Source organism: Hoplias malabaricus, chromosome X2, assembly GCF_029633855.1.
Source record: "Hoplias malabaricus isolate fHopMal1 chromosome X2, fHopMal1.hap1, whole genome shotgun sequence".
Lineage (NCBI taxonomy): Eukaryota > Metazoa > Chordata > Actinopteri > Characiformes > Erythrinidae > Hoplias > Hoplias malabaricus.
In genome coordinates, this window is record NC_089819.1 from 14,057,430 (window position 1) to 14,074,582 (window position 17,153).

A 17,153-nucleotide genomic window follows, 5' to 3' on the forward strand; every position below is an offset into this window, starting at 1 on the left:
CATGTTTGACATGAATATTTAAATAAAGCTCAAATTCTTCTATTTGTTTCTTATACAGTTGAGTGTAATATACATAAGTTAGACATACACATTAAACAGAAATAGCAATAAGTGTGCTATAAATGCATGTTTTATTTCTTATGGAAAACTACTGACTGAAGATATTAACAAGCCGAATGGTACAGCATATGCTATAGGAGTCGGAATAGAGTTGAATGTAACAACCTGTTCTCTTGACACCTCTACAGTCATCTGCAGAAGTCTTAAGAATTTCAAGCAGTTTGTGCAGTCCACACAACAGTAAAAAAGTTTAAATAAATGTACATTCAACGCATGAAATTCTTGGGATATAATTTAAACAACTTTCCATCCTGTGTTTTCTCTAATCCATATTTTTCCAGATTGTCCTTGTCAAATGTGCCAGCTTCAATGTCCCTCTCAATCTGTGGTGCCACCACCTGAGCAAACAGTTCCTCTGCCGTCATGGTCTGCTCCGTCCCTGATGGAGCCTTGTAGGACACATAGGGTTTCAGGTTAAATCCTTCAAGGTTTGGCACTACAGTCTCAGGAATCATTTCCTGCACACGGATGAATTTCCTGCTGGACGTCACCACTCCGGCTGGCATGGCCCCCCTGCTTTTGTAAAACGTCCGAGGCCCACGTTTGCTTGTCATCTCAGCAGTGCGGTCAGCCCCCCGGACCATGCCACGGGTCAGTGCTGATAACAGCCCCATCACCTCTAGGTCAGCCTGGACAGAAACAGTAGTTAAATGCTTCAGTTTTAGTTAGAATCTGAATAAAGTGACTCAGCTTGTAAAAATACAGGGTATAGGTTTGCTTTAATGCTGCTGAATGAGACTAAAGGTCTTGACTGTTAAAAAAATGTATTTACATTACAAAAATGTAAATACATTTTTCAAAAAATAGGCTTATTATGACTAACAGCATGGGGCACCACAGGTAGTGTTGCTTTAAGACAGTTCCAGGGTCCTGGGGATGTGGGTTTGAGCACCTTCTCAGGTCTCTGTGAGGAGTTTGGTATGTTATTCTACCTAGGTGTGAGTGAATATGCGAGTGTGTGGTGCCCTGTGATGGACTTTAACCCCATCCAGGGAGTATTCCTTCCTTGTCCCCAGTGATTCTGCATAGGCTCGGGACACATCACGGACACACCCTGAACTGGACTAGAGGTTAGAGAAAATCAATCAATCTATAAATGACTGACTGAAATGGTGGCACACCTGTACCCTTAGTCAAGGTTCTGGAGGATGAATCTGTATCTTATTTTCAAATCAGAGAAATGTTTAGAACAGCCTCTGCATAATTTGTCATCAAAACACAGCTAATTAAACTCAATCAACACAGGAAAATGTTATGTAGGAAGTTATATCAAAGTGTGATGTAACCTCCACACTATTGAGCTACAATATGACAAAAATACAGCCAGAAGACAGTATAAACTTTACGCTTCGACTTCAGTTTACAAATCATTCAATACACAACTGGTCCACACCATCTTCACACAACCCTCCCATTCTCACCACCAGCTCAAGCTTGTGCAGTAAACCTTGCCTCACACGTTGATGGGATTGGTTCTTTAGGTTTATGATGCAAGAAATCCTGGCAGACTTAACACACCAATTTCAGAATGTCTTAAAACGCTCCGCCATGAACCTGACTGCTTATTTCACTCACGAACCGTCTTCTAGTACATCAAAATGGCCATGTTAGAGAGGTTACACACTGGAGGTGGTCTTTAAGGATACAATATTAGTATTAGCTAACATTTTTCCTCGACTAAACTGCTATCATTCCACAACAAGTAACGGAAAAACATCTAATAAATGCTCTCCAATCTGCAGTCTGCGTCTTATCCTACAGCTTCTTTTTCGAAATTACTTTTCCACCTTAAAATAATTCAGACGTTCCTGCTCTACTACCGTTTAAGGTGGAAAGGGAAATCTGAGGAGCAAGCCGACTTCATTTTACTTAAACCCCCGGTAATAAGACGGGATATATTTACGTTCGCCTCCCGAAAACCAAACGTGGAATCTGTGGTCATAAAATTCCGAGTAAAACAAGTCCGATAATATAAGAAATGGTAAACGTTTATTAAATTTCACACTCACCTTGAACCGCGTGTACCACCAGAAAGGTCCGTTTGCAAAATCACTCAGTGGGCGTTTAAAAGAGCTCGCTCCTGATTGGCCGAGCAGCGCAACACGGACTAATCCGAGCACGGAACACTGGCGGAGGGTTTCTAAGAGGGAATATGAGCGAATGTGTTGATTGAACAAGTCAAGTTTGTTGTGGACAAAAGGAGAGGAGAGAGGAGGGGGACGAGGGAACAATTCAGCAAAGTAAGCAATGCGTTTCCTTAAGTGATTCCAGCGCGCTATTCTGGTATTACCGTTCATTCGTTGGAGAAAGAATCTTATTTTGGAGTTGGTGTCTGGTTTTCTGTGTCTGTTTACTCTGAGCGGCGAGGTCTGTGTGTAAACAGCAGCACTAAGAGTAGTCAGAGGAAATCTTAATTCTGACCCAGACTTCTTCCCCCTGACATTATACACATTCATGAAATTGCACAGGGGCTTTCCCTCTCTGCTGTTGCAGTTTACTGTGGAGTTTTGTTGGTGCTTTCTGGAGCCTTTGACCTCCAGTTGAACGAGTGCGAAGGCGAGATTGCTGTAGGGCGGGGGTCCGGTTACAGTGCACTTCTGCTCTGCTTCTTTAACTGCAGGTGTGGAGCTCTGTCAGATGCATTTGTTTACAACAGTCTGGCTCCCATAGCCAAGTACTATATATATTTTTTGGGTGTGTTACTCTTTGTTCATATATATGTAATGTTGCTGCATTCTGTGACTTAGTAATGATTTATGATGTGTGATTTTACAACAGAGTACAATTCCAGGTGTATTGGCTCAGAATTTAATTGATTTTAATTGACTCATTAGGAATGGTTAAGCAGTTCAGTTGTTGTAAGGAATTGCTATCTTAAGACAAGACAAAAAAAATGTCATCAAATGTCAATGTGCCTGTCATCAGTTAAAGCAGAAACAAAACACCCCCCCCCCCCACACACACACACACCTGCAGTTCTGTTTTTAACTTAAGAAACCCTGCCTGACTTGAAATATTAAAATATTCAGTCATGGTTTTGACTGCTTATTTCACTCATGTTACTGAGCTGAGATAAGGCTGGCTATTATGATTATTAAGGATAATGATTCAAGAAAAGCCAAACATATCACAGATCTAAAAGTGCAAACAGCAGTGAGTGAAAAATTCTAACACAAGTACAGAAATACTATTGGCTCTTTAGTGTTACTAAGTAGGGCGGCACGGTGGCGCAGTCACACAGCTCCAGAGACCTGGAGGTTGTGGGTTCGATTCCCGCTCGGGTGACTGTCTGTGAGGAATTGGTGAGTTGCTGTGTCGCGTGGGTTTCCTCCGGGTGCTCTGGTTTCCTCCCACAGCCCAAAAACACACGTTGGTAGGTGGATTGGCGACTCAAAAGTGTCCGTCCGTCTGTGTGTGTGTGTGTGTGTGTGTGTGTGTGTGTTGCCCTGTGAAGGACTGGCGCCCCCTCCAGGGTGTATTCCCGCCTTGCGCCCAATGATTCCAGGTAGGCTCTGGACCCACCGCGACCCTGAACTGGATAAGAGTTACAGATAATGAATGAATTGTTACTAAGTACTAACATGGTAGTGTTAAATTTTGCATGTTTTAATCACTTTTAACATTTAGATTTAATTTTGTTTAGTTAGCAGCAGAGGTTGTGTAAATGTCCTTTCACTTTAAAACAATATCAGTAATATATGTGATTTATCCACATCGGGTTTGGATTACAGTTGATGAATGGAATGCTTTTCTCAGTTCATGAGAACGGGTTGCACGTGTCCTAAATTCTGCTGTAAATCTACATTGTGAGATGCAAAGTTGATTGTTGTGTTAAATCTCTGACCATATTCCCAGCTTCTTGGACTTTCTTTCTGCACCGAATGTAGCCTTTACTTCCATGAACTGGTCACAACGACACAAAAAGGGAGATAAGCCTATTAATCAGAAATGTGAAGTATGTGCTCCAGTGTACTCACTGAGATTAACCTTATTCTCTTCATTAGAAAAACAATGGATGGAATAGAAGATGAAGATAGTTGCAGTATATTCCCAGTAAGAACTTTTATATAGATATGTGTTTAATGGCTTTAAAGTGCTGTAGAATTTAAGTTTTTTAGATGTATGTAGCATCATTTTGAGTTTAAAATACAATGCACTTATTTTAGAAACTTTATACTTTAAATACTCTAAAATATTTTTAGAATCAGGGTTGTTTACAGTGATTTTGATAGGAACCAGACATCTGAACAGGTCAATCCCTCTTACACTTTTCTTCAAGGAAAACTATTAGCCTAAATTAAATGGTTTTAAATTCACTGCCTATAAACTCAGATGTTGTTCTGTGAATGTGTAAAATGGGGTTTTGTCTTAAAAAAATAAATTTGATTAAAAAAATAAATGTCATTGTAGAAAAAGACATTCTTAGGCAAAACACTCATCCAAGGAAAGGTAGAATTTTTAGATTAACCGTCATTCAATCTCAGAGGACAAGGGAATGGTCACTGGTGGTAAATAATAAGTAAAATGGCATTGTAAACATTACGACCCCTGGTTCTTATCACTACTACTGTAAAGAAATGTTTGACTTTCTAAGTGGGTCTGAGCAATTGTGGTTGTCTGGATCTGCAGACAATGCTGCCTTATGGAGGTGATCTCAGAGCACGGGTGCAGCACTTCATGGAGGACCAGCTGCACACCACTATGGTATATTATATCCATTTCTTTTAAAAAATAAAAGTTGTAAAAAGCTCAAAGTCTGGAGGTATGCTATAGGAGGACCATTCTTTTTGAAATGAACAAATCAAGAAAGTTCCTTACCCCTCACGTCATTTACAAGAAGATGTCATTTACAGGAAACACCACACTGACGTGAGTGTGAAGATCTTTCTTGATTGGATGGTTCTTTATTTTTTTTTTACTATATTTGAAAATGAAAGAAAGTTCATTTTCCATTTCCACTTCCCGTGTCAATTTTGCCAAAGAGAAAAACACACCAAATAACTTAGAATACAAGTAAACATTCATACAATTGTAGATGCTGAAACATTTCTATGAGAATTTGATAGAATTTAGCCACAAGAGCATTAGTGAGGTCAGGTACTGATCTTGAATGATTAGTTATAAATCATAAAAGCCTCTCCAGCACGTCTGGAAGATATTGGGTGGTGTTTTTCACTCCTGAGAATGCAGTTTATTGGTTCATAGCCAGTGCCAGGGGTGCTTTATACCTCTCTAGCTGTCCTTTGGCATTAAGCAAGGTGATCTTCAGACTTGCTTAAGAGTTCCATTTGTTTCTAAATGCTTTTTGTGGACATTATACACAGTTTTTGTTTACAGTAGAAGCCATAGCAATAATAGCAATAGGTGCAGGGTAAAGTAGCTGAGCTCACTAATTATTACAAGGATCTAGAACCAATAGGACCTGTAGAGTAAATACAGAAGTGAGACTAATGTTTACTCTTTCAGTGGACAGGTGTGCTGATTGGAGTAACAGTTGCAGTCTCACTGATCAGCATTGTAATATTTTTCTTCTACAAAAGACACAAAGCAAGTATGTAGACCCTTCTTTTATATCAACTTTTCAAATCCACACAACACGTTAAATATTTTGTTCAAATTAATTATTTGATTCAGTGTAATTAACTTGGCTTTTCTCAGGAGAACAACAGGTTGGAGCTCCACACTATCGCTTCAGAAAGAGGGATAAAGTAATGTTTTATGGCAGAAAAATAATGAGAAAGGTATGGTTTTCTGTAAATAATAACTTTGTCAGTAGTATACAAGCCAATATAAAAGAGTGGGTACATTTTGTGTGAGTAGGATGGGATATAACATCAGAGAAACCTTTTGAGAATAGGAATGGGTGGAAACATAAATATATCTATAATTGGAAATTCAATTTTAGCTTTATTTCTAGTTATATTTCAAGCACTTCAGTTTTGATTCTGTATGTTTTTAACCTAAGATAAGTTGTATGTGGTCTCAGATTTGATTTGTTATGTATGGTATATAGCAGTTAATCATAAGTGTGTAGTTTCCTAGACGGGGACTAAACCTAGTTTTGGACAACACAGCATTTTTAAAAACACCCATGTATATCAGTGTTATGTGTAAGATATGTTAAATTAATAACCAAAGGAATGTTCTTTGCACTGAAAATAAAATTAAGTAATGAAACAGAAGTGGAGTTTCTTTATTTAGGCCATGAAATTAAGACACCTCTGGGAAGCCTTGGGGAACTCTTATACAAGTGTGTGTATATTAAGCTGTGAAGGTCTGTTGTCTGTCATCATGGTCACATGTAAACAGCATAGTTATGTGCTTTAAACATTCAGGTGCAGACTTTATCATCTCCAGTCACTTCAGGTCCAGTATCTCAAAAGCGCACCAGAAAGAGACCTAAAGTCTTGTCAATAGCTCGCAAGTATGTCATACATTCATATTGTAACAATTCCATGATTATTCACATTGGCAGAATTATTAATGCCACTTTTTGTTTGTCTTAACCTATCAGGATTCTGCGTATTCGGAGGGAGCCGCCCACTGTGCAGCCCAAAGAGCCACCACCCTCTGTCCTGGAGGCTGATTTGACAGAGTTTGATGTGCAAAACTCTCACCTGCCCTCAGAAGTCCTGTACATGCTGAAGAATGTTAGGTATGTTCCTTTAGGCTTTTACAATCCACACATTTGCCGAATATAACATTGCATGTCATGTGTGTTTACATGAACTCATGTTTTTAAATATATAATGTTGCTAATATTTTCCATATTTCTTTGCCAAACTGAAGAAATAACTGACAAAAGTGCTTCCTTTGGGAATTATCAGTGTTTAAACATTTAAGGAGTTGTAACTATCTTTTGGGCCAAAACAGTTTTAATAGATTAGAAAGTAGATGGAAGAAGTAGCAGACTATGAATTTGATGGAGATTGAACATTTAATCTATAATCAGTTATCACAATATTATATGGGTCAGTAATCCTACTTTTAATACAAGCTAAATTACACCCAGTAAATTAGCAGGCACTGTGTTTTGTCTGCAAACAAACTCTCCTCATGTAATTCGAACTCTGAAGCCAGCAGCCAGTCACACACCAATAAAGCTTTGTTAGGTCACACCCACATATAAAAGCACAGTACAGGAGTGTTAAAGAGATGCAGATGGGGCCAGTGCAAAGTAGAATGTCCATGTGCACCCATATTTATTAACATTCGTTCATTCATTCATTCATTCATTCATTCATTCATTATCTGTAAGTGCTTATCCAGTTCAGGGTCGGGGCCTACCTGGAATCATTGGGCACAATGCAGGAATACAGCCTGGAGGTGGCACCAGTCCTTCACAGGGCAACACAGACACACACACACATTCATTCATACACACACTCACACCTACGGACACTTTTGAGTCGCCAATCCACCTACCAACGTGTGTTTTTGAGCTGTGGGAGGAAACCGGAGCACCCGGAGAAAACCCACGCGACACAGGGAGAACACACCAACTCCTCACAGACAGTCACCCGGAGCGGGAATCAAACCCACAACCTCCAGGCCACCGTGCCGCCCTATTTGTAAATATCTCAGTAAAATTACAACTGGTGATGAGCATAATCCAGTTGCAGTTCCCTTTAAATGTGTGGGTCACAATATCAATGTGCTTAGATATATTGGTATAGAGAAAGGTTTATTGGAATGTGTGTGATTGTAAATAGTGTGTTGAAAATGTGACGTTGTGTGTTGTGTTCTCCTGTGGTCAGGGTGTTGGGTCACTTTGAGAAGCCTCTGTTTCTGGAGCTATGTCGCCACATGGTGTTTGTGGAGCTGCAGCAGGGAGAGGGTCTCTTTCGTCCCGGAGATATAGATGACAGCATCTTTGTAGTGCAGAGTGGCCGTCTGGATCTCTGCATTCATGAGGGTGTAAGAAACATATCATTTATGACAGGGGTCTTTAACTCATTTTCAGAACCTCATTATTCTCTGTTCAAAGTCTGTTTGTTGTAGCACCTCCCGATATCTCTGTTTACCTGAAACGTAATCTACAAAACAGGTTAGATGATCAAATTAAAGATAAACAGTCCAACTTTATACTGAGGTTGTGTGTCTGATGTTATTGTGAGCATTTGTACTATAATGGAAGCCATTATGTATGCAAATAGAGGGCCACAGAAAAAAAGATCAAAACACAGTGAAAATCAGGAGTTGCATGTTAAAAAATACAGACTGACTCTGGGGTCAGAAATATATATTAATGATGGCACATAACCAGTGAAAACAGAAAGTGGTTTATAAGAAATTGGTTTATTGATTGCTGATTTGCTCCTCTGTTCTCAGGATGGCACAGAACTGGTGGTAAAGCATGTATTACCTGGGGACAGTGTTCACAGTTTGCTCAGTATCCTGGATGTTATCACGGTAAGATCTGTCACATCTCCTCCTTTTACCCTAGATTAGATAACACAGGTTTGTTCTAAACACAGTAAATGAAGAAATATGATTGATTGAAGATTCAGTGCCTAAGATCACACCTCATGCCTTTATTGTCTGCAGGGATATCCAGCTCCATATAAAACTGTATCAGCCAGAGCTGCTGCTCCGACCACTGTTCTCCGCCTACCAGCCACTGCCTTCCAATCTGTGTTTGAGAAATATCCTGAAACTCTGGTCCGCGTTATTCAGGTACCATCTTCCTGGTGTTGTGGCCATTTTTAGTAACATTCAGGTCAATACCACATAGCAATTTCTGATCTTTATCTGCTGTTTTCTATTAGTAATGCTGTTTTAGTATGTTGTTCTTTGTATATATTTTGAAAAGTAAAGAACATGCACTTACTTCTAAACAAAATGCAGTGCATCCAACTAGAAAAAAACCCTTGTGCAGTTTACAAAATATTATTATTATTATTATTATTATTATTATTATTAAATTTAATAGACAACATATTATTTGAGCAGGTTTTGATTAGACTGCATTTCACTCTATTTTTGCTAGACTTCATACTGTCTGATACTTACATTCAGTGTATGTATGTACAGATCATCATGGTGCGACTACAAAGAGTGACCTTCCTTGCCCTGCACAACTACCTGGGACTCACCACTGAGCTCTTCAACCCGGTCAGAGCCACAGATCACACATAATAGAAGTGACATATTGCCAAGTGAGATATTCCTGGCAATAAAAGCATGTTAATACTTAATGTTATATTAATTGTTTGACAAAACCTAACTATACAAATAACAGACAGCAACATATTATTGCAGAATGTAAGTCGCAGAATGTAACCATGTAATTAATTTATGTAACTGTTATTATTATTATAATGTAATGTAACAATAACTCTCTAAAATGGTTTAAATGTTCAATATGTTGATATTTTATAGGAGCAAAAAATCATTTTAAAACCAAAAGCTAACAAACAATATTTAAGAAAGTAATTTGAAAAGATTAATTTGAGTACAAATTAGAGAAGGATTAAATTTCACCTCAGGCTATGCTCCATACAGTGGGTCCCCATAGCCATGTTTAACCTTAGGTTCATCAGTACCACTAAGTGTTAGTAATGGCTGTCTCATAAAGTTAAGTGGAACTGTTGGTGAAAATTGCTAATTCTCTTTTAATAACTGTAGGTCATCTGTGTACTGGTTTTCAGGAGAGTCAGGCCGTTGCTCTGGACACGGTGGCCAGTGTACTTGCAGATGCTGGTCCAGGCAGAGGTCACCGCAAAACATCTCAACCAGAGGAACATGCTGCTCAGAGTGGTGTGGAGAGACAAGGTGATTCAGGTCTGTCACTTTACAACAATCTAGGACTGTTAGATTACAGTCTTATAATCAACACTGGACTTTCAGACTTGATTATTTTTCACACTATTTGAACCTAACGAAGTTATGAAGAACTATCAACTTTACATTATTTTGTGTCTCCTTCAATAAAATTGGTTGACGTGATCGTTTCCAGTCTTTAGAGCAGTGTACAACAGCTCTGATGAAGACCAATTGGTAATAATGAGACGTTTACATGCCTGGTGTTATTTTGATTGTTTGTGTAGATAGTGGAAAGTCCAGTCCAACACAAAGTCCCTCGGCCTCCTTCAGGAAGTCCCGCTCTATGTCCACTCCAACAGACAGCTCTGTTTCAGGTCTGTTTCAAAACACATCTGGCCAAACCTTAGGGGACACCTGATTATCTAATATTTCTTTTTTTTTAAAAGTATTAATATGCAGTTAGTCTCCCTTTGCTGCAGTAACCATCTGTACTTTTCTGGGAAGGCTTCAGCCTTGATATTGGAGGATTTCTTTGAGGAATTGTTGATATTCAGCTGTTAGAAAATCATCCCACAGGCATTTGATGGCACTCTGCTACTCGAAAGAACATGGTTCCAATGCTTCATACTCCAATACTGTGGAGCTTCATACTTCTCTAGCCCATATATGGCATTGTGACCTAAGGATCTTGTGCAGCTGAATCCAGATTTTCCTATTTTTTGCTTTCCTATAAAGGTTCTATAATGTTATACACTGGCACAGCAAGTAGTGTCGCAGTCACACAGCTCCAGGATCCCACTCTGGATGACTGTCTATGAGGAATTTGGTGTGTTCTCCCCGTATCTGTGTGGATTTCCTCCGGGTGCTCTGGTTTCCTCCCACGGTCTAGTCACACATAATTGGCGACTCAAAAGCGTCTGTAGGAGTGAGTGAATGTGTGAGCACAGTGAAGGACTAGCGCCCCCTACAGGGTTTGTTCCTGCCTTGCTCCCAGTGATTCTGGTAGGCTCCAGCCCCACCGTGGCCCTGAACTGTACTTACAGACAATGAATTAATTAATATTATACACTAAAGTAACTGAATTCACTAATTATAAGGGATGTCTATGAACCTTAGGACATATAGCATACATTGTATTTATTGTTTTTAAATATTCAGCATGTTTCTGTTTGTTTTAACAGCAGGTTCAGGGGACCTCAACTCTGCCTTTGAACGAGTGCCCAAAAATGAAATTCCCTCAAACCCTCATAAGGTACAGTCTTATGTATTAATTAATTTATTTTTTACATTTATTTGAAAAACTCAAGTGTCCTCTACATGTAAAGTTACAGTTAAAGTAAAGAACGTTTTTGCTGGACTGCCTAACAAACCAACCTGGAAATGGGCTTTACTCTCGGAGCTTGCTGGCATGGGTATATTCTTGAAATGAGGAGGGCATCTGATCATTATTTTGGTGTGGGGAGGCCTCTGAACTGGATAAGCGGTTACAGACAATGAATGAATGAATTAAATTACATTTTTGGAAATGACTTCACAAAAAACTGATGCCTCTTTTGAAGCTGGTGTTCAGAATATAGAGCATGATTGTTTGTTCATGAATGAATCATTCTTTTCAATTTACTCTTGGCATGAAGTCAGTGGAATTTGCTCAAATGAAACAATTAAATCTAACTTTTCTGTAGTCTGTTTGTAGTATATACATTCATTATGTGTTAAATAATTGTTGTTTCATAATTAACATCATAAAATTAATCACATTACAAATGACCTCTTGAAATGATCACATTACCTCCTTATGAATTAACATCTGGAAATCTGTGAATTTAAATGAGGTTTTTGTATGCAATAACATTAATTTCAAAATATTGATAAACCTACCTGACTCAATAAAATGTTCTTTTGGGACTGTTATACAGGCCAGGCAGTATCTCGTCCATGAAGGAGTTTTTTAGGGTGTTTTAAAAGCATTCAATGCTTCAGATATCTTATAGTTTTTTTTCTTGCTCTGATTCTACTCTGAAGTCAATTCTGAAGAAGATGATGATTATGCAGAACAATCCTGCTGTTTACCACTATTCAGACACTGGAGGGCACTACGGCCACGTTCACCACAGTAAAGTCAACGCCATCTTCCAAGCTGCCAAGAAAGACCTGCTAAAACTCATCCCGCTGCAGGCAAGGTTTTGTTGTGGATGAAATAATCATAATAATGCAAAATCCCTAAGACATTTATGGCAACAAATGTTTGACAGATTAATTGATTGATTTGCTGTTCTGCAGGACCCCAGCCTTCTAGAAGGCAGAGTTACATTGAGGCAGGTGAAAGCTGGATGTGTGGTTGCAAACCAAGGAGACCAGGTGGGTTATAGCACTAAAACCAGCAGCTTAACAGATCTTAATCACTTTAACTGCACATTTCTAAACACTGGGCAATATCAAGGTGCTATTACTGCTGATTAGCCACCTGTATGTAAATGTGGATTCAATTTTAAAGGATAACTTAAACGTATGCAACAGTGCCTCAAATTTTATTTATTGTCCAAGACATACTTGATGTTCAAACATTACATATATGGATTTGCACTGAAGTCAAGATCAAAACCTTTTTACACATTGTTGTGTTGTTAAATCACTCATTGTTTGTTTTCTCTTTTTTGGGAGGACCCGTCCATAATAACATGCCCTCATTCATACAAATCAGTTAGGGAAATGTATTCATATTTTGTCAACAGTCATAGCTAATAGACATGTAATTTACTGTTGAAAACTGATATTTAAAGATGTAACTTTGATCTCTAATAGTGCTAGGCTAAAATATTCTACCTCCACCATGAGCTCAATTTCATAGACTTTGAATTATTCAATTTTTTGGCACTGTGTGCTATTGAAAGTGTGGAGTAAAAATTGTGTGATTTCTTGGCAAGAAATTTTTAAAATTAGCATGTCCGTTTGGCACCAATCTTGTGCAGTGACTCAGCTAAGAAATAATGAAAGCTGATACACCAGTTGTGCAAACTGTCTGTTTAAATAATTATCAAACTGTCAAGTTGTTAAGTGATCTTAATTAGACTTCATGTGGTTTCTGACACTGAATGTGTATCTATAAAAATGCACACAGTTATGACACATAGATAAAAACAGTGGCTGAAAGTGGGTTTTATTGTCACGCGAGGGATCATAATACACAAACTCCGGTCTTATCATAATACACAAACTCAAACCTATTTTAACACAGTTTCATTGTTAATTACTGTTTTGAATCAGTGATTTTAAAAAAATATTTAACAAGAAAGCTTATTTATACTCTGCAGGGAAACGGATCTGACACAGTTCTATATCTGCACCAGTCAGCCAAGATTTAAACCTCTGAAAAGTGACACGAGCAACATTTGATTCTCTTCTTACAATGGCACATGTCAAGGGATGGGAGATATACAGGGCAGCAAGTAAAGAGACAGCTCTTGATGTGGGGTTTGACTGAAGTGCCTTTAAACAAGGCACCTAATCCCCAACAGCTGCTCACTGCTCCAGGCATGTGTACTCCCTGCCACCTAGTGTTCACTAGTGTGTGTAAATGTGTATTTCACTGCATGGATTGGGTTAAATGAGGAGAACCAAGCACAGTGGCAAATAAAGGGATTATGATTCTAACAATGGAAAAAGTTGACCTGGTCTGATAACTTATATCTCTTCCCCCCCCCCATGTCATATGGGTTGCTGGGTGTGCATCACTAACATAGGGATGCATTTTGGGAAGGCAAGCCAGCATAGGCAGTGTGATGTCCTGCACAGTGTACTGTTGGTAACCTTGGGTCACAAGTATTGAGACCAAGTACACTCCTTCATGGTATTACCTAATGGCCGTGGCCTCTTTTATTAGAATAATGTGCTCTGCCACACTGCATGAATTGTTCAAGAAGCTCACTTACTCATATTTTTTCAGAAGGTGACAGGTTTTGATGCAGTATTGAAGATGGTACATGGAGTCAAATCCAGCCAATTTAAACAACATTGTTGATTACAGTTTGAGTGTATCCACGGTTTATTTCTGTATCAGTGTTAGTTTTCAGCTATTTTGCAAGCACTGTACTGAACTAAAGAAGCAGACTTCAGGTACTTGATGTATTGTCTAATGGGAAACTATTATTATTTATTTATTTATTTTCTTCTTTTTTTTGTGACCTACTGCTTTGAAACCTCTTTCCTAATAAAGATCCTTTATTTATGTTATGGTTATGGTTATGGTTATGCTGCTCTCCTGTGTGTGTTGTCTGCAGGACGTGAGCATGCAGTTTGTAATCTCTGGCACTCTGCATGTGTACCAGCGGATGATCGACAGAGACGAAGACATGTGTCTGTTCGTGACTCACCCTGGAGAGTTGGTGGGCCACCTGGCTGTGCTCACAGGGGAGCCGCTCATTTTCAGTGTGCGAGCCCACCGTGACTGCAGCTTCCTCTCCATCTCTAAAACACACTTCTATGAGTATGTGACCACACACACATACACACAAATGAAAATATACAGAACTGTGCAAAGCTGCAAATAAATACATTTTTAACATTTTTCCAGAAATACAAGTGAATGCAAACGTTTGACAAGCACAAGAAAAAATGATGTCTTTTGTTGGATTCCTAAGTGAAAATGGATAAACACATACTCGTACTGAATAAATTTATCAAAATTTTTTTTTTTGGCAAAAAATACAGTTTTAAAAGTAAATCGTACAGCATTGTGGTCTCTTTAAACGATATGTGCTTATGTTTACATATATTTAACATAATGTGGAATTTAATCAGTGTGAGCCAAAACATTTTCAACACGACTGTAAGTACAAGGACGTTTATTAAGAGAAGATACACTTAAAAAGGGGTGATTTCAAAAAAAGTGGACAGAATTTTATAAGGTGTTTACTATCAGAGCTATTAAAATGTTGAATTGAGGGTTATGCAACCCTGCAAAACCTGGTAGACCAGCAAAATTCTCTACTCGATAAACAGTATTTATATATTTCATCATTTAAGTGTAAAAACACACAGCACTATGGGATTGAAAAAATGTAGCTGGTAAGGCTAGATAGAGTAATTGCTTTTATAATGTAATTGCAATTTATAAGTCACACAAAGATTACATTATTAAGAACATTGTATAAAACATGAATTTATCTTTTATATAAAAGTTAGACCCATTACAGGCAACCACAGTAAACACATGGTGTGCACATGAGAGTAACCACAACTGAACGACGGTTTGACAACCTAAAAAATGGCATTAGATATTTTCCCCACTCATAACTTGTAGTCGATGGCCAGTTTGACTTGAAATAAAGTAAATGAAGGGTGGTCACTGGAATGCAGAGAACCACAAAACTGTTCACTGTATTTTTATGTAACAGCTTTCCTAAATACCACTTATTGCTTCAGAGTGTAAGTTAACACCTTTTTTGGCAGGAGAGGGCTGTAGCTGGCAGTAAGTTTTAAAGGTTCTGTGCATTTGTGTCTTATGCTCATCACTTGGCTTCAGTTTGACACTCTGTCACTCTCCCTCCGTGTGTTTGTGAAATACCCTTGAAGGTATTTAAGGATTTCTCCATGGCAACCGTCTCAATCCAAACCCCCTGCTTTTCTTGTACCTGCAGCCAGTTTATCTTAAACAGAATGTCAGCGGTTGTCTTACAGGACTCATATAATTCATATGAGAAAAATGTCATCCGTTACCAGTGGGAGATATTGATTTTGTTTTTGTTTTTAAGAGTCCTCAAAGGTTGCTGCTGACAAATGGATTTGTACTGACACAAATACCCAACCACCCACCCTTATCTTCATCTCTTTATACATGCTGTGTTCTGTTTGTATTTGTGTGTACTTGTCTTATACAGTGTTTCTGCTTTCACATGATATTCAAATTTTTGTCTGTAATTTTCTTTAATGTATTTATATTATAAAGCTTTTATAATGTATTTTGTGTAAGATGGCAGTGGTAGTGCTGGCAGTTTTATTTTGGTATGGCCATTATTGTGGGAAAAATCTGAATTGTTTTCATAGCAGGGGCTTATCACTCCTCCCGTTTCACCCACATTGCTCACTGGCAGCTCAGCACAGAGTCACACAGAGACAAGAATGTCCTAGTTAATATGTTGCTGCGGAGAGAGAGATGCTATAAAATGTAGCGGACTGACCAACTTATAATAAACCCATACCAGCTGATGGCCCCCTATTGTTTGGGACCTCTGGTTATTTACAGAGTAGTCCTGGTGGGTATTCTGACCCCAACTGAGCTGTTAAAATAAACTCCATCAGATGACTGATGGCTGAGATCAGGATATTGTTGCTGCGCTGTTAAGATGAAGGAATATTTGCTTTATTCTCAGAAAGAGAAACTCTGTGTGAATTTTGTGCTACTGCATTTTAAACCGATTTACTCCAGGAATATTTCCATGAAATAGTTTTGGTTTACTGGATCAGATTGATTTCTTTTGGGTGGAATGATAGGCCACACGTTTAATGTCTCACATGCAGGATCATGCGTGCAGAGCCGAGTGTGGTTTTGACCGTAGCTCACACAGTGGTGCGCAGAGTTTCCTCATTTGTCAGACAGATTGACTTTGCTCTCGACTGGATGGCAGTGGAGGCAGGAAGAGCCGTCTACAGGTGATACATCTCTCTCTCTCTCTCTCTCTCTCTCTCTCTCTCTCTCAATCTCTCTCTCACACTCACACACACACACATACACACACACTTTAAATCAATATCTATTATGTTTCAGCCACTAAAGCATTTTCTGCACTTTTTGTCCTGTACATATAACACTAGTATATTCTGCACTATATAAAGCCTGTAAATAGATTGAGGATTCAGTGTGTTTTTGAATGTATTATACAAATAATTTGGATCAAGCCAGTTCTATTTGGGTAAGGTAAACATGTTTCTTGTAAAGCAGTAAACTATTGTCAATTAGCAAAACATGTACCACACTTCTTTTAAAATATCAGTGTGTATTCTGAGTTTAAGCAATATTATTGGTTTGTGTCTTTACTTTCCCTTTGTTTTTTTGCCACTTTCTCTCTGTTTCTCAGGCAGCGTGAAAAGTCAGACAGCACCTTCATCGTGCTGAGTGGTCGTCTGCGCTCTGTTATTATGAGGGAGGATGGAAAGAAGGAGCTGGCTGGAGAGTACGGCAGAGGAGATCTCATTGGCGTGGTGAGTGACACCTCATTAAGCAAGAAAATATGTATTTGCACTGACCGTAAGTTTGGCCCGAATAGAGTTTA

At 38.7% G+C, this 17,153-nt stretch overlaps 2 protein-coding genes across 2 annotated transcripts in view; one reads left to right on the top strand and one right to left on the bottom strand.

Annotated features, from left to right (window-relative positions):
* Positions 1 to 91: 91 nt before the first annotated feature.
* Positions 92 to 2,256, bottom strand: LOC136676940 (large ribosomal subunit protein mL41-like). Its single transcript, XM_066654253.1, has 2 exons — positions 2,130 to 2,256; positions 92 to 749 (listed from the first exon to the last, which is right to left on the bottom strand). The coding sequence occupies exon 2, from the start codon at positions 732 to 734 to the stop codon at positions 327 to 329; it is 408 nt and encodes a 135-aa protein (XP_066510350.1). The 5' UTR covers positions 735 to 749; positions 2,130 to 2,256; the 3' UTR covers positions 92 to 326.
* A 10-nt stretch (positions 2,257 to 2,266) lies between these two features.
* Positions 2,267 to 17,153, top strand: part of LOC136676941 (patatin-like phospholipase domain-containing protein 7) — a 30,666-nt gene continuing 15,779 nt past the window's right edge. The window contains exons 1-19 of the mRNA XM_066654254.1: positions 2,267 to 2,360; positions 4,125 to 4,173; positions 4,750 to 4,824; positions 5,587 to 5,671; positions 5,779 to 5,861; positions 6,456 to 6,544; positions 6,635 to 6,775; positions 7,878 to 8,037; positions 8,452 to 8,532; positions 8,668 to 8,796; positions 9,154 to 9,234; positions 9,771 to 9,903; positions 10,170 to 10,259; positions 11,067 to 11,137; positions 11,908 to 12,060; positions 12,166 to 12,243; positions 14,163 to 14,368; positions 16,402 to 16,533; positions 16,959 to 17,082. Coding sequence (XP_066510351.1) covers positions 4,132 to 4,173; positions 4,750 to 4,824; positions 5,587 to 5,671; positions 5,779 to 5,861; positions 6,456 to 6,544; positions 6,635 to 6,775; positions 7,878 to 8,037; positions 8,452 to 8,532; positions 8,668 to 8,796; positions 9,154 to 9,234; positions 9,771 to 9,903; positions 10,170 to 10,259; positions 11,067 to 11,137; positions 11,908 to 12,060; positions 12,166 to 12,243; positions 14,163 to 14,368; positions 16,402 to 16,533; positions 16,959 to 17,082 — 1,953 coding nt within the window. The 5' untranslated portion in view covers positions 2,267 to 2,360; positions 4,125 to 4,131. The remainder of the gene's footprint in view (positions 2,361 to 4,124; positions 4,174 to 4,749; positions 4,825 to 5,586; positions 5,672 to 5,778; positions 5,862 to 6,455; positions 6,545 to 6,634; positions 6,776 to 7,877; positions 8,038 to 8,451; positions 8,533 to 8,667; positions 8,797 to 9,153; positions 9,235 to 9,770; positions 9,904 to 10,169; positions 10,260 to 11,066; positions 11,138 to 11,907; positions 12,061 to 12,165; positions 12,244 to 14,162; positions 14,369 to 16,401; positions 16,534 to 16,958; positions 17,083 to 17,153) is intronic.

Bases quoted from the DNA above. Each gene is read 5' to 3' on its own strand.
- LOC136676940 (XM_066654253.1), bottom strand. From the start codon at position 734: ATGGGGCTGTTATCAGCACTGACCCGTGGCATGGTCCGGGGGGCTGAC.